The sequence below is a fragment of the Pteronotus mesoamericanus genome, unplaced genomic scaffold (assembly GCF_021234165.1).
Source record: "Pteronotus mesoamericanus isolate MK-2021 breed Mesoamerican mustached bat unplaced genomic scaffold, CSHL_Meso_final contig_56, whole genome shotgun sequence".
NCBI classification, from domain to species: Eukaryota; Metazoa; Chordata; class Mammalia; order Chiroptera; family Mormoopidae; genus Pteronotus; species Pteronotus mesoamericanus.
This window is the reverse complement of record NW_026555201.1, coordinates 32522860-32546325: the sequence shown is the minus strand read 5'-3', so window position 1 is coordinate 32546325 and position 23466 is coordinate 32522860. Positions and strand designations below refer to the sequence as shown.

General features: G+C 47.3%; 1 protein-coding gene across 1 annotated transcript in view; it reads right to left on the bottom strand.

The window, feature by feature from the left end:
• PLXNC1 (plexin C1) overlaps window positions 1–23466 on the bottom strand; it is a 145654-nt gene that overhangs the window by 14215 nt on the left and 107973 nt on the right. Inside the window, exons 21-23 of the mRNA XM_054580215.1 lie at window positions 20669–20815; window positions 8480–8657; window positions 6188–6291 (exon numbers count right to left, since the gene is read on the bottom strand). Of these exons, the coding sequence (XP_054436190.1) occupies window positions 6188–6291; window positions 8480–8657; window positions 20669–20815 (429 nt within the window). The remainder of the gene's footprint in view (window positions 1–6187; window positions 6292–8479; window positions 8658–20668; window positions 20816–23466) is intronic.

Genomic DNA, 23466 nt, shown 5'->3' with positions numbered 1-23466 from the left:
TTCCAACTTCCGCAGCTGCTCTAGGGCTGGGGTATCCCCTGCCATGTGATACTTCAACCTCACTGTAAAGACAGAAAAGTAGTGTATTTCCAGATGTTGGAGGTGAGGGAGGTTTCATTTTTGCATTTCACACAAGTCAGTTGCTACCAAGTTATGGACAGAAACGCCTTTTTGAAAAGTGTCGCAGAATTCAAAGTGTTAAAAATATAATGCTGTTCGTTCCATCTGAGGAGCTCCAAATGCATTCCTAAAAGTGACTCATTAATCCTCCTGTGCTCCTGAGAGGCAGGGTGCATCCTCTGGGCGCCTACTTTAGGAATGAAAACCAAATTAAATCAACGAAAGATTAATGTCACTGGATGGATCCAAGGCAGGAATACTCCTCCGGCCCATAGCAGAACTGGTCCACATGGCAATTTCAAATTAAGTTCCTTCCAGTCTTGCAGAGCTCCAGAATTCGATGTGACAACAAGGCCACATGACTTCAGGGACGGCTGGCCCATGCTGGAATGCTGCGGAGATGAACGTACACTTTCCCACCATCGGAAGTGGGAGAAATGGACACACATCAATAACCTCAAGTAACTCTTAAAATGCACAGAATCTATGTATTCGCCAAGCCATTTGCAAGTGAGGGTGAAATTTCTTTGTTCTAAAATGCTATCTTTACAGCATATATTGTAGATAATTCCATAAACATGGATTTTCTAGCACTATAAGGTTGGACTTGCATTTAATCTTATGAAACTGCCATTTTTATAGGTAAATATGGTCAAATATTGAAGATTTCATTAGTTTAGCCTGAAAGGAAAGCTGGAATTGCAGCCTAAAAATTTTATGAGAATTACTCATAATTATGACTATGGGCTGAAATAGTATATTTTTTCCTTAAAAATGTGAAAACACAATAATCAATATAAATCACCATGTGGAAGCCCTTGCTGGTACCTCTCATCTCCTAAAATGGTTATTACATAAAAACAACTCTATTCTACTAGCATGGTCCCGGCAGCCACACATCAATGCCACTCACCCCATCTTCCTTCTTGGCTCTTCTTGCTGACACCCCGAGGCTGGAGGCAGATGAAATAGGAATCTTCCTCTCTTAGGGCCAGAGGGATGACCTTGCTCAGTTCTTCAGTGAGAGGGGGAGGGGCAGCTTGGGCTCTTCAGAACATTCTCAACAGACACATCAAATCACACGCACAGTCCCTGACAGCCAGGCTTGAGCTCTAAAGGATTCTTGAAGACAGTAAAATTGCTTCCTCCTTGTGTACTTGGAATTAGCCCTGGGCTACTCAGCCAACTACTCCCTGAGGACTGTGAGGGAGAACCGCGGGCTGGTCCCCCTGGGAGGCAGTCTGGCCTCCAGTGGGAAGTGTGAAATCGGGAAGCTAAGTGCACCCTGTGCTCTTGTTGGGCCGGCACTGTCAGCTCTTGGATGCCTGAAAGAGGCCTCCCTTCTGATAAACGTAACTAGCATCATGTTCGAGGAATGATGTTAAAGTAGGATTAGAAATAAGGAAGTATTTTGATAAACTCACAGACATGAGAGTCATCCTAAGATTTGAAGGGAAATTACCCTCTTGAATTTGGCATCAGAAAAGGTAACTACCAGGATTTCTCCTAAATCGGCCCCAGCTCTGCAGCCAGGCTGCCTCAGAGGCGGGGAGCACGGGCTGCAAGCCTGGTTCTGAACAAGGGTGTCCCTCTGGCCCTGAGAAGAGCCACAGTCTCTGGTGCAATGCCTTTTTCATCTGCTTCTGGCCTGGATCATCAGCGAGAAGAGCTGTGTGACCACAGCCAAGTTTCTTAGCTTCCCTGTGCCTCAGAATGGGAATAAGGAGAGCATCTACCTCAGTGGGCTATAATGAGGACTGGAGTCACTGTCAAAGAGCCTAGAACAGTGCACAGTATACAAGCATTCCACGCGTTTGTGAAATAAATATCTAAAGTCATTCATCCTGTAAGAAATCTTTAACAGAGACAGCGCAATGCCTTCATTCTAGTGTCAACATGACACACCTGACTGGAAGGACCACTTACTCTACTCAGCAGGCCCTTTGGGCCATTCCTATGAGCTCTAAATGTCCTTTGAGTGACAGCTTTGACATTAGCGGTGACCACTTCACCTGTTATAAGGAACACTCTTCAATGACACAATGGTTTAAATGCCCTTCAAAACTTCACAGCTCAGAATGAGAAGTGTGATCTGCAGAGAACATTTCCTGCCAGATCCAACACCCGCCCTACGTACATGACACCACTCCACAGGAGGGTGTGGGTGCAGCAACTCGGGACAGCGAAAGATCACATGGGGTGGGGGAGGTGAGAGCAAGGAAGGCCTGGATCCTGAAAAACCACCCCCCAGCCCCGACACATCCACACAGCTCAGAACACAGCACTGTTCCCTTCACCGTCAACACGCACACGGCGACAGCCAGTTACGGAAGCACGTGGGAGAACTTCATTATAGGGAGGAGGCGGCCCCTGGTTTAATGAGTTTGTAAAGACGTCAGCTTTACACCACTGGCTGCACAGGACAGAGTGAGACCGGAGCAGAAAGTCGCCGTCCTTTGAGTTCATCTGATGGAAACTGGTTATAAATATGAATTGGGCTCATGCATGTGGCCAGCGCTGGGCACCGGCTGCTGTGTTATCATTGTGGAAAGTGACCAGGCCGATGCCCAGGGTTGGGAAGGGTGCCATCCTGTAGGTGACGGCACTGCCAGCAGCTCAGAGCTCTGGAGGCCGCCTGCATTTGGCCCATGAGACGCTATATTTTTCCTGTGCTCTCAGATGCCCTTGTGGAAACCTGTTCTTCAAATATATAGACAGTAACTCATTCAAAGGAGACTAGCTCCACTTCATTTGCCCCAAGGACAGAATGAGGCAACAAAAAACAGGCTCACACCCCAGCAGCGGGGGCTGTGTTTAGAAGGAACTGGGCTGTCACTAAAGATTAACTTTTAAAACCTAACTAATCAGGGCTAATTGGAGGAAGAGGATGCTGAATCCCTTAAAAACTCTTGAGTTAGACCCCAGTTTTCAATAAAATACAGTTTTTTTGCTTTCAAGTACTTGCAGTGACTCAAACTAGGGCACTTTAGCAAATGAATATGAGTGATACTTCACATCTTGTCTCTTCAGAGGGAGGTGCAAGTGCTCAGGAGAAAATTGTTCTTTAACGAAAGGGCACAAGCAAGCTTCAGCCCAGCCCTGTCAAATTACTCCAAATTTTGAACTTGCAGGGGTGCAACTAAACCGAGTATAGACTTTGGTGGCTGAGAGTAGTGGCCGCTTTCTTTTGAGCAGTCTTTGGAGATCAGGGCATTGGAGATGGTGCAGGCATAGAACTCACAGGGCTCAATGACCTCCCCATTTCCTCTAAGCTTCTGGGGTTTGTTTTTTTTTGTTTTGTTTTGTTTTATTTTTCTTATGGCTTAGCTTTGTAAACATGAGGAGAATCCTTTAAACCCTTGCGTCCTAGTCTTGTCATTTATTACCACCATGTGGTAACGCTAGGTTACGAGGCCAATAAATCATTTGGACAGGAAGTGACTACAGGCTGGATTAATTTCATTATCATCTCCAAGCAGATAGGTGTCTAGCACAGCGGATGTCTCCAGCAAACACTGATGTTCTCTGTCTCCTGACAGCCTTCCCCTGCTTCGCAGACAGCTGTGGCGGGCCCTGGTTTTCCCTGCTGGAGTGGCTTGTCCTGTCTTTCCTTAATGGAGGTCGTGGCCACGCCCCTTTCCTTTGGGGCCCACACCATGCCACCGAGTTGCCAAGGGACACTGAGAAAACTGACCAGGGTGCCCAGCTCTCCTCGCACAGCTGACCAAGGCAAGCACATGAGCCAAAAGCACCAAAGGAGGGCTGTGCTCCTTCCAAACTTGCTGAGAGAGGTTCGCTAGCCAGGCACGAGCAGAGGAGGAGATGGCTGGGGGTCTGCAACCTGAACTTCAAACTGATGACATAGAAGTTCCTCTCTAAGCACTTCCACCGGCTCTAATGTCCTCTCTACTAGATTCCCTAGAGCACTGCTTGCCCCAGTGTGGCCCACCAACTAGAATACTATCGAACTTTCAGAAAGTTCCCTGGGGATTTTCATACTCTCCAAAGCTAAGAACAGCAGCTCCTGGCAAGATGATTCCAAGGTTGGAAGGGCCGAGCTGCTGGAGGGTGAGCACAGCTTTCTCTGCGAGGTGCCTCCAGCAAAGGCTGCAGGAGCAGCACCCACTCAGCTGCCAGCCACAGCAGCTGTTTCCAAACTGGGCGAGAAACCCACTCAGCCAAGCCTACGGATGAGGTGGTCTTTGCTCCCGGCTGTTGTCCAGAAAGCTGTGCTTGAAGAACAGTCTCAGCTTCTCCCTGGCTGAGGGGGTGCCTGGCAGGGGCCAAAGGCCTTTCAGGTGCAGACACGTCTCCCCGGGACTTGACAGCCACAAAGACAAGGGGCACCACTGACCCTCCAGGCGGCCTGGAAGCTGCTCCTCCTGTCTTCTCCATCCCTGGAAGAGCTTGTGCGCCTATGCACTGCCCTGCCATCCCTGAGCGCCACCCTGACCCGCCCCTCAGCCGGTCTCTCCCCCACCCACACAGTTTGTGGGGTCCACCTCCCGCCCGTCTCTGAATCCACCCACCCGTATCTGTCTCCAGAGCCACGGTGCCCTTTCTGGTCCGCATCGTCCCTCACCTGAAATTCTCCTAACGACAGCGTCTAGAGGGTCTCCCCATTCCCAGGCTTGCACCCCTTAGTTCTGTGCTCCCCGCACAGCCGCAGTCATTTCTGAAACCCAAATCGCCCCTGCTTACGATTCCCCAATGCTTCCCACTATTCTTGGGGAAAACCCTGAACCCTCAAAGAAGCTGACGGGGCCTGCATCATCTGCACCCCCTCTTCTCCCCTCTTCTCCCACGTCCCTGGCTGACTCCTTGAGGAGCTGTGGTGCGTACTGGTGAAGCCACAGGCCCTGGGGTCCAGCTGTCTGGGTGAAAATCTTCACTCAGTCACTGCCTGTTAGTAAACCTCCTTGAGCCCCACTGTACCCTTCTATAAAGTGGGTGAATAATAGTACCAACTCACAGAACTGCTAGAAGAGCGAATGAGCCGAAATACGGAGAAACGGTAAGGTCAGCATGTGGCACGGAGGCAGGGCTCCATAAAGTTGACTCTTACTATCCCAGTGCTACCCCTGCTCCTCTCAAGTTTTAGCCAAAGTGTTTTTGTGGAAGAACACACATGTTCTCTCATCCCTGCTACATGTGCCAGCACCCCACCCTGGCCTGGCTAAGTTCAGGTCTCGGCTGAGTCAGAGCTTCCTCCAGGAAGCCTTCCCGGGTCGTCCCACCCACAGCACTCTACCACCATAAGGTGTTGCCTCACTACTTATCTCCTCTTCCCCTCTCCATCCGCTCTCCTGGGTTGTAGGGTCTGTGAGGGCAGGGGCCTGGGCTCTGCTCCTTTCTTAAGCATCCCCAGCTCTTAGCACATAGTAGGTATTTGACAAAGATTTGGATAATGTTCCTAAATGACTCCAATTACGCCAGTGTGTTCAGGAGCCTTGCTTGCCTCCTTTTTCTGGTTCTCTTCAGGCTTCTCAATCTCTGAGAGGCCACCTGCGCCCCTCGCCCACATCGAGGCTCACCCACCCTGTGGGTCAGGGGCCAAAGGAGGTGGGGCTGAGTATCACAAACAGGAAATGTAGAACGCCTTCAGAAAAAAAAGGACCCTGCAGAAAAGGTTAGCGGTCTAACGTGAACCCTGGAGAGCGGTGAGCCTTAGGACTCTTACAGGCTTTATTTGGCGTCAAGCTAAATACTAACTCTTCTAGGGATTTGCTGAGAAACATGCCTTGAGAGGCCAGAGAATCTTGCAAAGGTGGAATTTCCTACCTAAACTGCAGGATGGAGAGCAATGGGCTCACACGAAAATCAAAGCTTTTGGAGAGGGGAACCCAGAGGAACCAACAGACCATGAGAGACAGTAATCCACAGGCTCTTCCAAACGAGCAACTAAGGGAAACTTCTGCACCAGAGAAAAGTAATCTGCAAACTATTCTAGAAAATGGCTAGGAGTCCTGGAATTTTTTAAAGGAATTTACAAGGTACCAGAGATGACCTCACCCCGTTAGGACTGGGGTCAAGGGAGGGGACGGTGGGGGCTAAGCCTGGTTCCTACCTCGTAGTGGCCGATGGTGTTAAGCTTGGTTATTCCGTCTTCGAGAATCACAGAGGAGCTGTCAATATCCAGGAGTTCCTTCTGCCGCGTGCCCCCTTGAAGCTCTGGAGGGGAAAAAAAAAAAGGCATTTCAGTTGCTTTAAAATTGTAATGAGAAATTTTAAATGCTACCCTGTCACTTTTGCAAATATTATTTATAAATAGATTAAATTTAAATAAAGTGGCAGATATTTGTTGGAACGTTTAGTGATCTATCGGCTTTTATGTTTAGGGCTTGACTTGTAAAAGCACTTTTCCCTGAAGCTTTTACTCTGCGGCTCAGCCTGGAAGTGAAGCTGAATGAAGATAGAATAACGCCTCCTCAGAGGGACTGGCTCTTCAGAAAATTCCCAGAGCAAACTTGTATGCTCACAGCATGTATTTGTGTTCACAAGCAGGTGCGCTGTGAGCTGTTCTCTGCAGGGTCCTGGGGAGGGGACACTCCCCATCAATATGCAGGGTTCGAATTCCTCCTCACAGGTTGCCAGTTTGCGCCCTAGGGTCAGAATGTGGCCCACAGATGTGTGCGTTCTCTTTTGTGAACCTGCACCACATTTTACTTTTTATTTTAATGTCAATTCAGAACCAACATTTAATGTTTGGAACATTGCATGTAAAAATGTGGACTTCTGCTTTCTCCTTTAAAAAACTCTACCAGCTGGCAACATGGACCATATAGGCCCACTGCTGGCTAAAGCTAAGTGACACTGCCCCCTTAGATGGCGTGTCTTTTCCCAGCTAAGTCGGGCCCCATCATTTCCTGCTTTTCTGGGCAGGCCCACCTCCCTTATTTACGATAGTTCCTGCCTCTTCGGGCATCTGAGTTTGTGAGCCTCTGCATAAGGGGGTCTGAGCAGAGCTGCTTCTGGTACTGTCTCGCTATTAAATACCCTTTACTGGCTGGTTTCTAAGGCTTTGCCTTAGCTTTCTGAGGCCAGCAGTGGAGGTAGTTTGGAAGATCAGCAGACATGCAGAAGCCTGACATGGCTGGTATGCTATGTCCCATTTATCATCAGAGTGCAACGGGAAGCTTCTAGTTGGCTTGTCTCGCTCCTGCCTTCTTACAGCAGGAGGCCAGGAGCACCTGATGGGCCAAAGCCAGGAATGGTGGGAGGACCCTACCACTGACTCGGCAGCGGCCGGGACTGTGTGAGGCCGCTGGGCTGTTCTTCCTGTGGTCCTTGGCTCCGTAGGTCTATCTCCTCTGTAGTCAGAGCCACTCATTGTGAGAGGCTGGCTAAGGGCTGGGGCCGCCCCTTTGACTTTGCACTAACCAGTGAGCTAAACCGGTCTTCAAGTGCCCAAGAGTCCGACGAAAGAAAGCAAACAGAAGAGATGCAGGAGACAGAGGTGCCCAGCAACTGGGTTTTCTTTAAAACCACTTCACACAGTTGCTACAGAGTTACATGGTTTCATTCAAATTTGCCACACCCTACCCCCAGGCTTCTCTCAATGGCCTTTTACGCACCAGGTTTGACCACGAGGGTGGGGTGGGATGATTTTAATTGCCTGCTTAGTGGAGGCTACAACTGTACACAGAGGGGAGATGAACCTTGTTACACTGTCACTGATGTGATTTTACTCTCTTTCCTGTCCCGTTACCTGCTATGAAATCCCATGGCGCTCTCCTGTGAGCACTGTGCGCAGCTCAACTTTAAAGTGCTGATGAACATTTGAGTGAAGTGCAGCCCTGTTAGTTGGCTCACACATATGCTCTCCTTTGCAGTATACCAATAGAACCCGAAAATGAATGCCGAGCAGATGCCGCTTCATGTTCAGGAAGGATGGAGGATATACTTAATGCAGGATGAGATTAGCAGAGAGGAGGATGACCTTTCTAGCGTGCTGAATCTAACACTGAGAGTCTAAGCCACCCACTAATGACACACTCAGTATCACAACAAACAAATCAAATGCCAAAGTGAAACACAACACATACAGAGGGCACGGGGTTTACACCTTTTTGTACTTCTTGATGCAAGGTGAATCCTTTTGGTCTCAGGGTTAGCAATCTCATGAATCTGATTTACAAACATAATATTAAAAACAGCACCTTTGAAGAATTATGCCTCCGAGGAAGTATCACGATGCTCTCAAGAGAGCAACGCAGTCTCTTGGCCCCAAGCTGCGCCCTCTGGGAACGGCAGGCCAGAGAAGCTTCGCCAGATGGAAGCTCCTGTGCTGGGAGGAGGGAGGCGGGTAGCAGGGGTGCTCCGCGGGGGATGGGGACAAAATAGCTCAGGCATCCCTTACCGAGACAAATTTCATTCAGCTGAAGTCCGTAAGGAGAGCCATTCTTGCTGAGGAAGGCTTGGAAAATCTTTTCTTTGGCTTGGCCTATAGTGTCACAATCAAGAACATTGACTGAAATATTCCGACAGACATCGGCACTGTCGTTTTCTGGGATCTTTTCAAAGATGACGTTTAATGCCTGCAAGAATATAAACAGGTATCCAAGTCTATTAGATAATCACAATCTGAAAGGTGTTCATAAAAGACACAAACCTTGGAGAGGCCCACTCATACCTCCGACAGGCACTAGCAAGCACCACATTGCATTATGCTACTTTAATCTTTTCGCCATAATCCATTCATTTCAGGGATAATGGAAAGAAAAACAGAAAGTAAAAACTCTCATTACAGAGCTAGCATTGAATAAATATATCTGAGAGTAAAATATATACACTCATAAATTTTCTAAAAAGGGTGATTACTAATTTCATCCTCAAACCCCGCCCCCCCTCAAAAGAACAAAAAAACCTTGGAAATGTTCCACAGTAGATAAGGGCAGACTAGTGATTATCTTTTTGATTAATAGGACCACAGAGTCCCACAGTGAAGTCCCACGTGACAGGAAAGGTTACAAGGTGTATTGATCAGGCAGAAGAGGCCATTTTTTTTTAATAGGCATTTTTTAATATGCAGCATTAATTGTGGGAACATTCACTTCCCCCTCTGCTTTCAGCATCTTCCCTCAGACTGTTTCCTGAGCCCTCATTAAAACACTGAGATCCCCACCCTGTACTATTATCCTGGCATTAATTACTTTACATTTCGGGGCCATTACTTAAGGTTTCGTCAGTTAACATCTCCCAGTGCAACCAGGCCTCAGAATCAGGCGGGTGGGGGAAGTGCGGCCTTTGTGAACGTGTGAAAACACTGAACGAGGGGATGTTTCAAAGCGAATTTAAGAGCAATCGCAGGTTTCCTTTGTCTAAGAACAAACGAACACATCTAACACAACAGAGCTTATTTACTACAGATCCTTGGGGGAACTGAGTCAGGGACATGCTGAGAGTATTTTATAATTAGCATAGCACCTGAGTACGGTGGGAAATGCACAATTATTTAATGTTTTTGAGCATGGCTGTGATGAGGGAATGTAAAATGATTACTGAAAATGTTAAAAAATTTGAAAACACAAATAACATGAAGAGTGGGGACCCTTCGGGTTGAAGACTATAGAGTAGGTATAACAACGGCACCTGCCTTCCAACATGTCAAAGGCCTGACACAGGGCCGGTACTGGGAAGGGCTAGATGATAACAATAACAGCAATACGTTATTATTTCATACAGCTTATAGTAATTATTATCATTGTTAGAGTTGACATTAGGAAACAGAGACCCACGCTGGTGCGGAGCAGAGAGGACTCTGGCCCCATGCCCAGTATCCGTCCAGGAAGGAGGATGCTACTAGCGACCGAAATGGGCTGAACAACCGCTCCGAGGTCAGACTCCTGGGTTCAGCCCCAGCCCCCTGCTAACCAGCTGGGTAACCTCTCTGTAGCTCAGCTTTCTCACCTGCAAGGTGAGAAAAACGACAGTAACTGCCTCCCAGGGTCCCTGTGACGATAACCTGAATTAACCAGGCAGCACTTAGAACAGTGTCCAGCTCAAGAGTGCTTGGAACGATACAGCTTAGGGACCCATGACACGGAAAGGGGGCTTCTGAACTCAGGAGGGGTCCTCAGGGTGTGTCTTCTCTCTACTGCCTTTAAATCTTGCCCCTACAATCCTGTTTCCAATTATGCAAGAGTACACTTTGGTCTGGTTCTAACCAAATGCTTAAAACTCTGAATCAGTGGAACCTGAGCTCTGAGGTTCAGCGGTTCCCTCTCAGTCTGGCCTGAGTGAGTTTCGTTCCTCCTGGAACACAGTTGCCCCTGCGCCTGCTCTCAGAGCGCATTTGTGTTCGAGCCAGTGCCCCGCTGGGAAGGTACGCACAATACCTCTCCGCTCACACGGCCTGAAATGCTGGGCCGGAGAGAAGGCAGGGGCTCTGGGCAAGAAGGGCAGCTGGCGGCTGGGCGGACTGTCTGGAAGAAGCCACCACGGCGAAGCCCCACGCTAAAGTCCGCTCCCTCGCCTCCCAGTCTTAGCAACATCCACTGAGGCCTCTGGGGCCAGACAACAGGCCAAACACATTTCAAGACATACTTTTTAAAATCTTCTCAATATCCAGGGTAAGATGGTTGTATAAGTATCACTTCCATTTTAGGGGCCAAGTAACTTGTGCCAGAGACACAGCCCAGAAGTAGCAGAGCCAGGAGCTGGTGTCTGGAAGTGGTCAGCGACAGGTCCCTCCTCCTCCTACCGGTCTGGTCCTCCCTCACTCCTCCTGGTCCCACCTGCAGATGTCCAGGACCCCTGTCTTACGAGGCTGCAAGTGAAGTCCTAAGCTAGATGCCAGTGCAGATGAGGCTTCCGGAGGCGGCGGGAAGGTAAATGCGAGTCCTGCCCGCTAAGGTCTGAGCAGACGTGCCCCCGTCTCCCAGTAGTTCTCTGCCAGCTGGTTTCCTCACCAGGGAAGATGTGGTTAAGCTACTTCACAGGGCTTCAAAGTTAGAGATGAATAGAAAGCACCTTTTTTAATCAGAGCTCCGGCAATCACAGCTTGTTTAACAGTTTTATAGGTATTTGTGAAATAACACTGTGTGACTACCCAAAGGGTACTATTGTCTTTAACAAAAGCACATCTTTATAGGAAATAAATATTCTTCTTAAAAACATAACCAAAAGGAAAGAAAATCTTAACTGGATGTAAAATAATGTAAATCTGCCACTGCCTCCACAGCTAGATGGGTGGGAAAAAAAGGTAAAATGACATTTTATAGAGTCCACAGGGAATTCTGAGAGTAAATTCAGACACAAGTTGATCTGTATTCATTTTTCATGCGGTTAACACTTACTACTCAACAGCAGTTTCCTAAAGCGTAAGTGTAATCAGGCTCAGACCGGGCCCTCGCTCTTCGCCCGCCCCCCGGGCCCGCCTGCCCGCCTGAGGAGGGCCGCTCTGGGCCTCTGTTCCCCATCGCCAAGGCTCGGCTCCCCTTCAAGACCTGGGTAACCAGGGTCTGCCCTGTGCCCTCCTTCCCGTTAGGGGCTGGGTGTAAGAGGGACCTTAAGACAGTTTTTGTTCTCAGAGAATTGTCTAATTCATATTTTATTTGAGACATAAAGCGCCACTCGTGAAACAATGCTCAGCCACCCGCTGCAATTCTGTCACCCGCGGTCAGTGTCCACAGAGAATCCAAGGAGTGGGGTCAGGAGGGCGGAGGACCCTGAGTGTAGGCATCACCCCCTTCACCTGTTCCTTTCCAGCTATGGGAGCAAGGGACAAGTCATCTAACCTCTCTGACCTTAAAATTCTCATCGTTCCTATCTCAAGAGTGACAGGATTACTAAATAAGAACATGTAATAATAGCAACTTCAGGAGTGCTTCTTGTGTGCCAAGCGCTGGTGTACATGATGGGTATTTGTATATGTAAATTAATCTCAGAAACAAAGTTATGACATAGTCTATCATTATTCTCATTTTACAAATGAGAAACTGAGGCACAGAGAGGTTAAGTAAATTGTACAAGGTCACTCGGCAAGAAAACGCTGAAGCAGGCACTCTATCTCTGTGTTCTTAAACACTCGGTGATCTTGCCTTTCAAAATAGGAAAGTGTTTTGTAAACAAAGCATGGTCCAAATCTATGGGATGGCAATAATTTTCAATACCCACAAAAGGCTAAAGTGCTCTAAAATGTATACTGGTCTCATTACTAGAAATCTACCACGCTGTTAAGAGAAACTTCTCTGACTCTCCCTGTTTCCTTGGCATGAAAGTATCAGCAAAGCATGGGGCAACAGATATGGTTGGTTGTCCAATCAGCAGCCATCTCTCCTCCTCTTCTGCTCACCGAAGCCAGGCGTCAACAGCACTGGCCCCAGACTACGTTAGGAAACAAGACTGGAGGCAACACTTTTCTCTTTCACCAGCGACTGGCTGGTCATGTGACACAGTCTGGCCAATGAGACATAACAAAAGGGGCGAGCAGAGCTTAGAGCTGTGGCAGCTATTTTGTGAGTAGGAGGCAAGGCCTAAAGGAGCATGGAGATGGTGACTCAGAGGACTGACCCTGCTGCCTGGATAGCCCAGCCTCGGGGCTATAACCTCCAGACTTTCTGCTCTCGGATGAAATTCCGTGGTCTGCCTATTTCAGGCACGTTAGTCGGATTTTCTCTTGCTTACAGCTGAATACGCCCAAACCAACAGAGCTCAGCTTGTTTGATGCTGTGGCAGATATGTCCATTTACTGTCACTCATCTACTCTGCATCTGTTGTGTGCAGGGCATTGTAGATGATGCGAAGGAGAACCTGGCACTGATCCTGCCTGGGTAGTATTTGAAAACTGTGGGATACACACAAGGAATTCTAAGACCACGTTGAAAGAGGAGGTATAGATGAAGTGTTCTAGAAGTTCAGAGAGATTATTACCTCTAGCTTGGTGGAGGGAGTTCAAAGGGAGAGAAATCAGGGAAGGCTGCATGGAGGGAGGGACGTTTGAACTGGGTCTGGAAAGAAGCTGCATGTGCAGAAGTACATGCGGAAGCCTCTGAACCATGGAGATACTTGGCTTCAGTTCTAATTAGACGGGTAAACAGCAAGCTTCAATCTCTTACTCAGGCTACTAGGTCAAGAATGGAGAATGGAGGACTTGAAGAACCCTGCTTGCATTTCTAAAACCATCACCTGCCATCTGAAAGAGAAGACTTGTACTATATATAGAGACAAAAGGTGAAGGAGAGAACAATTCTCTTCGAATAAAGTTTTAGGTTTCTAATAATAGCCAGCGCTATTAAACACTTACAAGGCACTGGGGATTGTTTTAAATGCTTTACTAATTCCTTTAATCCTTGCAACAGCCCTATGAAGTGGGCAGTATTACTGGCCTCATCTAATGGTCGAAGAAAATGGGGCACAGAGAGGTTAAGAAATGTGTCCAAGATTGCAGAGCTGGTGATGGGCACAACTAGGATATGTTCATACTCTCAACCATGAAACCAAAAGGTCAGTAAGGCAATACACTTCAGAAGGGCAGTCCCAATCCGCTTGACGTCGCAGTAAGTGCTATCAGAGCAGACGGGGTAGACACGGACAGCCTGGCAGAGGAGACTGCACCTCCCTACCTTGGCTGGCATGGATCCGCTCAGCCTGGAACACCCACAGGCATTTTTATGGAGCTCATGTTTCCCCAGAATAAAGATGACCTTTCCCAGCTTCTTGCTGCTCGGTATGGCCACGTGATGAAGTTCTAGCCAATGAGATTGAGTGCATGTGCTCTGTGGCAGCCTCCGGGAAACTTTCTTAAAAGACATCTTGTGACCATCTGTCCCCTTTTCTACAGCCCAGCTTATGACCTGCTAGCTGGAATGTAGAAGGAGGCTGGGGAAGAGAACACACTTTAGACCACAAGGCGACCTGAAGATTATAAGAGAGGAGGAGGCTGGGCCTGCGAGGATGCCCCTGAGTAGAGGTGCCCACCAGAGTTGGACTCTCCACGCCAGGGCCTCACGGGGGCGGGAAATCAACTTGTCTATTGCTTAAGCCATAGGTATTTTGGGTCTGCGTTTTCTGCAGCAGAATCACATCCGAATGGAGTCAGGAACATGCCTCTTAGAAAGAAGGGCTATTACAAGGGCAAGGCTATTTGGAAAATGCTTGTCCCAGAGCCCAGAGAAAGGCCGGACTGGAAGGGCCCTTTTGTAGCATGACACAAACCAGCCCCTTTAGGTAGGGAGTTGTTCAGGTTTATTATTGTGGTCTCCTGTTCACATCTGTCCAGTGGGTCGTTGTCTGCCATAGGTTGCACATGCCCAGATACAGGAGTTATGGGTAACATTTTGAATAGTAACATAAACTTTTAATTACAATGGATTCAGCTAACCAACTCGCTGCATCCCCTATCATCAATAAATAACCAGCCAGAAAGAATGGTGAGGAGATACTTTCTGCTTAGCAAACCTTAGAGTTAAACAGGAAACATGGCTCAGACAAAAACAAAACAAAACAAAACTATGATACATAATAAGCACCTACTCTGTGCCAGGTAGGACAGCTTGATGTCTTACCCATATTATTTTCTGATCTCATAACAAATGTACAAGGTTAGGTTTTATGACTGTCTGTTTATAGATGAGGAAATAGATTCAGAGAAGTTAAGTGACTTGCCTAAGGTCACACAGCCGAAGAGTAAAGTGGCTGAGCACAGATTCACACCCAAAAAGGTCAGACTCCAAAACACGCCTCTTCTGCACTAAGCCACACAGCACCTGGACATACAACCACACTCCTGGCTCACTAGTGGCTTTTCCCAGCAGCCTTTCCCACAGCTTGGTGGCTTCAGATATTGAGGTAGAAAAATAAGGCTCCAGGGGGCTGGGAGAAGGAACCACAAACAGGGGAAGAGGCTTTTCTTTTTCACACTTTCCCCACACTTTTGGGGGAAAGGCTGATTAAGCTACCTTATTTACTCCTCAACCATATTCTTGGCTAATAAGGGCAGGAACGTTGCTGCATTCTTTCTGTAGCAACATTATCCTAAAAGGTCTTAGGCCATTACTTACTTTCATTAAAAACCTATAAAATGTATTTTTAATCTCATTTCAGAGGCAAATAAAGGTCACAAGGGAAGTCTGGTTTTTATACAAGAATGAATACGAGAGAGAGAGAGAGAGAGAGCGCGTGCAAAAGCCACTTCCAGAAGTTCAGTAGAAGCAGCACAAGCTCAGAGTTAGAAGTGCTAGTCCCAGAAAAGCTTCTGATTTGAGGTTTCTCTCCGGCTGAGGTCAGCAGCCCCGGGACATCCAACCAGACACCCCCTCCAACACTGCTCTTGCCTGCCAACCCTCTTTTTCCTGTCCCCACCAAAGACAGGGACCCCAAGCTTCCTGGATCAAGGTACTCTGCCCAACAGAACAATGAAGGAAGAAGGCCTTTTCCATTTTGAAGAAAAAAATTTAAGTTGATGGGGAAATTTCCTTAAATTTCGATTGCTCACACAAACTTTTCTCTATCTGCTAGTATTAGCTCACATTTGTTCATGCCAGAATCAAGTGAGAATCTGTTTGATTTAGCCCCAAATGACTGATTTCAGTATTTTAGATTTAATATGAGTTTTTCACAGTGTTTGGTTTTTGGCAAAGTACCCTGTGAGTTTCAGATTCACGGAGAGTGGCAAGGCTTGTCTATTGCTGTGTCCCCAGGAGGAGAGAACAGAGCCCAAGGCTTTGGGGGGTTGGTGGGAGAGCGGATGCTAATTATTTTTCTCTATTACGTCACACTCTAGATTAGGGCTGGCAAACTTTCTGTGAAAGGCCAGAGAGTAAATATTTATGATTTTGTGGCTTGTATGGTCTCTGTTATAACCACTCAACTCTGCAGTTGTAGCAGGAACAGCCACAGACAACAGTAAATCAATGGACATGGCTGTGTTCCAATAAAACTTTATTTATAACAGACAGCAGGGCCATGTTTGGCCCATAGGCTGTTGTTGGCTGATCCCTGCTCTAGGTAATAGTAACTTCAAATGGAATGCTGACTTTGACAATGCAAGAAAAAACAAACCTAAAAAATGCTTTTTATCTTCCATCACGATTTGCTATAAAAGTTACCATTCTCTGAGGGGCGCAAGTATAAATAAGGATCCTTACCAATGAAATAATAGTGTCACATTTGAGCCATAAAGAATAAAATTAGGTACTCTTGTATTTAGGTAACCAAATTATTCTCTAATTCCATGACTATGGGTGTGAGAAGGGTATGAAGAGGAAAGTCACTTAAAGCACTCACTTAACATTAATTTTTCATTTTCCACTGCTTGCCATCAACCAGGGAATGACTTACCTAAAATGATTATAAAAAATGGTTTCACTTCTTTGATCAGGAAGCTCAGAACTGTAACTATGAAGTTACTAATGGTTTCAGTATTATCACAAGTCATAATGGAAACGATTTGTACTATGGTAGAGGCGAAGAAGGGGGAAGAAAAGCTCAAGAGTTGTTCATTAACTTCACTGTCTCTCCACAAATGATAGGAGTATTAAAAACAAGATTGTTGAAGTGCAAATATCAGGACTTAATGAACAACGGGATGTAACTGAAGTAACAGAATGACTTAATCGGGACAGTGGGTTGTTTAATTATGGGGATAATGGATCTTCTGAAAGGACAAACTCAATGGGACACCAGAGGCCGGCGAGTGCTGGGAGAGCTGCCGTGAGCAAGGGAGCATGTAGCCGAGAAACTCTTGCTAGAGGTAGCTAGGGCTCTGCTATACGTGAAACATTTTATTGAGCGTGATTACCCCTCAGATGGTAACTACTAGGGGAAAAAAGAGACTGGTGTGGGGTGGCATCCACCTTTACTGAATCATAGTAGAGGCATTAAGACTTCTGCAGGCCCATGTATTTCTGCTTTTTCAAGAATTTCTAATAATCTTAAAGACTTTCTCACAGATATAAGAATGAGGGCAATAATATGTTTGTTGGAACACTGTTGCCCAGGCTGCCAAGATGCTATCTCTCAGATACAGCGATTGGCAGGCTCATTTCCTGGGTTTAAGAGTTCAAAAAACCATTTCTTGTTTAACTTTGATTACAAGTCAGCCTCCTCTTGCTAATTCAGCACACTTGCTACGAGTTATTGAGTTTTCTCATCTCTTCCTGAAAGTGAAGTAAATGTCCTTGCTCCCCTGTGGTGCACTTTGCTGGAACTGAAATCCTCAGGTCTTCGCTCGCTCCTCCGAAGTTGCGGATGACCCGCTCTGAAATCATTCTCTCGACACACAGCACGCTCAAGGCCTAAGCTTCTCTGGCAACAAAAGCAAACATACCTAAAATTTTTGCAGAGGAGGAAGAACTATAGAGCAATTGGGTTTATTCCTCTTCGAGCTGTCAAATCAGAATCCCTGGATAGTAGAGGAAGACTCGAGTCCTGGGGGGTACAAGCCTCCGGATGCCAGCGCTGGGGAGGCTGGGGATGTCGGGAAGGCCTGCCTCGCTGAACACCAGCATGCGGTGCCTTGTTACAGAAGGTTGGTCTCCGATGGTACCAGAGTAAGTGCGACCCTGGGGCCTATCTTAAATTTGAGGAAAGACAAAAGAGTTGTCCTCCCAGGATGCAGGGAATGAAGAATTACTTCCTGGGACCTGTTTGTTAGTGACAATTTCATGTATAAGAAATTCGCAGGGTGTCTTTGTGTTTTAGAAACCACCCCACACGTCAGGGAGAACACGTCCTAATCTTAGAGGTGTGAAACCTACTTTTTAGGTTGTGATATGAGGCGCTGTGTTTCTGAGTGCTTAGCCACACAGGAGTGTGGGAGCCTCTTTCTAACTGTGTCTCTGCCAGGGCACCATGCAGTCATGGCACGCTGTCACGGCGCTGCTCTTAATTTTTCTTTGACTTTTCTTCTTTGAAAGAATTTATACACACACTCTTACTCCCGTTTGTTCACCACGCCTTGGTTTCAGTGACTTAAACCACCTGAGGCAAATTTAGAAAAGTCAAACCTTCAAACCACGGGGTGTACATGCCAGAGCGGGGGGAATTCATGTGAGAAAGAGTGGGAGGAGGGAGAAGAGCGATGTGATGGTTCGGGCTGGGGGAACTTGCCTGAAAGGAAATGAAAAACTTTAATTTTTTTATATTGACCTTCTGCTAACGTTTTGTCACAAAGCAGAGGCCGGATCACGCACCTTCTCTGGAGTTTCTAGTGTAATCACCCACCGTGAGAGAGAGGCTGGGACAGATCCGATAAAAGGCATTAAAAGTCACTGTCAAAGACACGACCCTAGAAAGGAGTGGGCCACTCTTTTTCCAGTTTCAACTCTAGACAGCTGATGGCTAATCCATATTCGAAAAGGAAGATTTATGTGGATATCTAAAATCCTAATTTTCCATTAGTCTTTCTCCCAGAGGCAATAAAGGAGAAAAGAACCCAGGAGTCCACATGAATTTCTTCAACATCAGGAAACACTCTGGAGACGAGCTGAGTGTTAACACGTCAGAAACATATGGTCTTAATTGACTGTAAAACAATGTTTCAAAATGAAAGAGGGATAAAGTGTTCAGATGTAAAGCACTAAAAGGGACTCAAAACCTCCAAAGCTGTTCCAGGCATTTGACTTCTCCCCACTCCCAATCCCATTTTCTCCTTTCCTCTCCCTCCTGTTGAGGTTCATTTTTTCATGAAAGTAAATTACTGCTGGATTCACTTGCAAGTATTTCCCTTTGGGAACCCGTGGAGCTCCTAAAATGTTTCAAAGTAAAAGCACAAACATCTTCTGCTTTATGACCAAGGCCCTGGGTTTGAAGACAAACTCAGGATCAGTGAAAGCAGAGACAACAGGCCCAGATGCAAAGCTCATCTTTTGATCTCCAAGATACCAGTGGGGTTCTCCATCCCCAGAGACTCTGATTTGATCAGTCCCAAGGAAGGACCCAGGCATTAATCTATCTGGATCTGCATTTCTAACAAGCTCCCCAAGAGATCTGAATTAAATTTACAAAGCTTTAAATTGCACTCACGTGCAAGGCAATGTTCTTACTGCTTTATAGAATATAGACTCTTTTAATCCTCAAAGCCACCCATGAGACAGGCAGGCACCATAATCATCATCTCCATTTTACAGATGAGGAGACTGAGGCATAGAGAGGCTTTGAAACGTGCTCAGTGTCACACAGCTAGCCAGTGGCAGAGGCAGGATTCAAACCTGCCTGGCTTGGAAGTCCAGGACTTTAGCCGCTACTCTAATGGTTCTCCTTAGGTGGTCCTGCAGGGAGCTCTTCAGAAATGCAAACTCTCAGGCCACACCCCAGATCTACCTACTTAGGAACTCTGGGGTGCTGCCTTGCAGCTGGTGCTTTCTAAGCTCCCTAGGTGATTCTGATGCACGCTAAAGTCTAAGAACCACTGTGCCCAGTGCCTCTCCCGTGCAGCTGGTGTACAGACAGAAAATGAACTGCTGACTCTCTGCTCCGCTTCCCGCTCCTGGATGGCAGTTGCGCATGGTGCCACCTGCAGTGGAGGGTGAGCTGTATCTTCCAGCGACAGAGAACTCAATACAGCTCGTCTGTGGACTCTTCTCCCACCAGAGAACATAACCATGACACAGTCTACAGCAACGTGGTGCCTTGTCCAATTAGGGGATGAATTCTTCCAGAATGACACTGCAGCACTCGCCGTGCAGAGCAAAGCCACAGGAGACAGTTCCCTCACTGGGCAATTCCAAAACCTCATCGTAATTTTTTCCTCCTTCTCCACTAATGAGACTGTGAAGAAGCCCAGAAGCCCAGAATCTCCATAAAGCTAAAGATCAAACCAAAACACAGCAATCTCTTTCCCAAGTCTCTATTAACAGAAGAGCACAGAATATTCCTAGTCATTTTGAAACTTGCTATGCTTGGTTCTCTAAAATTCCTGTATGTGGAAGAAATTGGTCCCACTCCCTGTAGGAAGGGAAGAGGGTGGGTGGGGTGAGAATGGGTGAAAAAGAAGTTCTCAAATGGGTAAACCCCTCCAGCGGCCAGGCAGGCATCTTCCTGCAGGGATTTACAGCTTTCCTCTAAAAATAACTATGAGATCACAGAACATTAAGTGTGTGACACCAAACATTTGTAACCAACCCATGAAAATAGAGCAAGGGCGTCATGTTGCATGGGGAACACAGTGGAATTTGTCTTGTGTTATCGTTCTAAAATAAGTCGGTCTCCATTTGGTTGAAATATATCTTCACACATTGTCTTCCAGAGCAGAGCCATTTGAGAAATTCTGATTGCAATTACAAGTACTGAATAGGGAGTACTTTGCATTTCCTTTGACGACGCTGAAAGCTATAAGCAATCCTGATATTAAAACCTTTGGAAATTGATGAGTACCCTAGGCATCATTACAATACTTTCTCCCCCAATCCAAGTAATTAAAATCTATTATGCGAACACGTGTTAATATTTTATCAACTACTGTTTTTAACTGATGAACTGTGTGAGGCCTCCCACAAGTAGGAATGGTATCAGTTCGTTTTAAGTGATGCCCCAGCCCCCACCCCATCCTCTAACTCACAGCCAGACGTGTTTCCGAGTCGGACGGAAAGCTTCAGCACAAACATACCACAGTACTGAAGTCCGGAACCTGCCACAGCAGCCAGTCTTCATTAAGGGTGTACAGGGCTTTGCACGTGATTACATCGACGGGACCCTTGTTTATCTTCTGGTTCAAGGTCGTCACCAACAAGTAGAATGGCTCTCCAACAGTCTCCTTGGAAGGGACACAAAAGCGACGGTTAGCTTTCTGTGGAATCCACTATACTTTCCAAAGATTTAAAGTTGCAGTTTATGGCAGTAGGACAGGGGACAGGGGGCAGTGTTTTTCAAACAACAATAGGAAATTCCCAAGGAAATAACTATCACTCCACTTAGGACTGAGGGCAAAACTGAGGCATGTGTGCACACATACACAAACTCACACACACACAGTCAACAGCCACGTGAAGTGCCCGCAGTAGTGGAGCATTCTTGTATGCTGAAGTCTCTGTGTAGTATGCTAATGCTCAGCAGTTGGCTAACACCTAAAAATACTGAGTAGATGCAGAGGTTTAACCTTTGTTCCTATTTAATTACTTTCTTTTTAAAAGAAAACCCCAAAACTAAATAGCATTTTAAAAAGTGCACCATTAGCCTTGGTAATGTGAATAAACATAAGAACATTTTAGAGACTTGCCAAAGAGGATGTTTTTTGGTGTTTACATCTTTTCATGAAGGAAGTGGCCCTCAGTGACACAACTGGCAGCCTTCTCTCCTGCCCCGCCAGCCAGTCCCGTGCTGTCCTCAGACACAGTGTGTGCAGTTCCTCCTTGGGGAAGGGCCACAATGTGTGTCTCCTCCTTTCCCTGGACTGAGCCAATTCCATCACTCTAAAGCTTTTTTTTTGCCAAACATCTGAAGACCATCCTGAAGGCTTCTTTCTCCACACTTGTACCGTGTGCTCTTGTTCCCGGACCAGGGGTTGCCGCCCCTGTATTACTGAAATGCCTCAAATTTGCAGCCATTTTGTGCTCAAATGGAGTCTGGGCAGCCCAAAGGGAAGGTGGTGTGTTCTGCTTCTGCTGCAGCCTTGCTAAATAATAAACCCGCCATGAGCAGCGGGCATTAGACAGATTACACAGGGGAAGGAAGAGCCAGGCCAGAGCCAGGAAGTCAAACTGCATTGGTGATGATGAAAAGCCAGCCACATGACTAAGGCTTGAGGCACCAGTTTACAAAGTGATGCTTTACAGCCGCTGCATCTGGCTCTGAAAGGAAGATCCCTTGGACCTTTCACCTGCTTTCCCTTGAACATGTAAACTGAGACTTCTTTGAAGTCTCGTGCGTCCCCGCCTCCTGACCCCCTGTCCCACTCTCTATACTTACTCCTAGAACATGAGCCCGCCCCTGGCCTGGAGCTTCCTCTTGCCCCCTTCTGCCTCCCTACACTCCCGTGGGCCCCCCTATCACTTCTCCCTCCCCTGCTGATACAACCTTGAGGCTCCTCTTTAGTGTACGACAGAGACGGAATGCTCAAAAATTTCCCTGGTGGAGAGAGGGTTGGAACCAGTACTCAGCATTTAACTTCTTTTATTTAGTGGTTCACAACCCGGGAGCTCTCTTCTCTTGCCCTCTGCCCTTCTGGGTAATGTCCTGACCACAAACCTAGAAGCTCTGCTTCTCCTTTTCCTCCAGCACACATCAGAGAGGGGCGAGCGCCTTGGTGAGCGGCTGGATGCGCCCACAGAGGACGGAGTCAGGGGGCCAGTGGGCTCTTCTCCGCTGTGCGGAGGGGCAGCTCGAGTCAGGAATCCTTCAGAGGGTGGCGAGACCGAGATCAGTAAGCCACAGCGTATACACGTGGTTCTAACCCTGGATACTCATTACCAGAATATCTGTGGGTTCTCATAAAAAGGTCAGGCGCCTGGGCCCTACTTTAGACCCGCAGATCCAGAATATCTAGAGCTGAGGCCTGAACATCTACAGTTTTAACACCTTCCCAGGGGACCCTGATGTGTGGCTAGCTCAGGAAGCCATGTGGCCGTGAGGTTTCTTTGTCACCACTGAACAAATGTCTAGGTCAGTCATACCTCCTGAGGGCTTTGGCATCTTCAGACCAGGATACACACAGCAGCCTAGGAAGCTGGCCTGGGGCAGAGCCCTAGTCACTGAACCACCCCCACCCCCGCCCTCCTGTGATGGCAACGGAGCTTGGCCCCTTCACTGACCTCAGTGTCCCTTTGCTGTGAGACCTGACTCTGGCCCTGGCTGAGCCGGAGGCTTTCAATCGCTGTGATCTCATTCCATCCTTGAACCCTCTCTTAAACCTGTAAGAAGGCGCCTGCCTCACTGGGAAGGCAGTATGTAGGGTGGCTAAGAGCTCGTCATCCCTGGGGCTGTCACGCACTAGCTGTGTGACCTGGGGAAAGTCACATCTATTCTGTGTGCCCCAATTTCCTCAATATGCCAAATGGTCATTCAGGTACTTACCTCTTGGAATTTAAGTGAGAAAAGGTGAGAAAAGGTCTTAGCATGTTGTCTGGCACAGTCAATAAATGGCAGTCACTAATATTATGGTTACTTTACCCCCAGGTCTTGGGAGGTACCCAGGGGTAGTCACCTGGAAGTTACAGCACCAGCGGGGCCCAGTCAAATGTTCCTGGGGCACAGCAGGATGAGTCCCACACCGCCTTGGGCCCCTCAGGTCCTCCACAGCAGAGGGAATTATTCCACTAAAAACGAAAGTATCGCCCACTGGCTCAATGCCACTTCCTCCCAGTGAACACACCGCCCCCTCACCACCAAGTGCTCAAGATACTCTTCAGTCAGCTCTGCGCAGTCTTCACCCACAATCCTCTGCTCAAATTGGGGGCCCTTTAGGTTTAG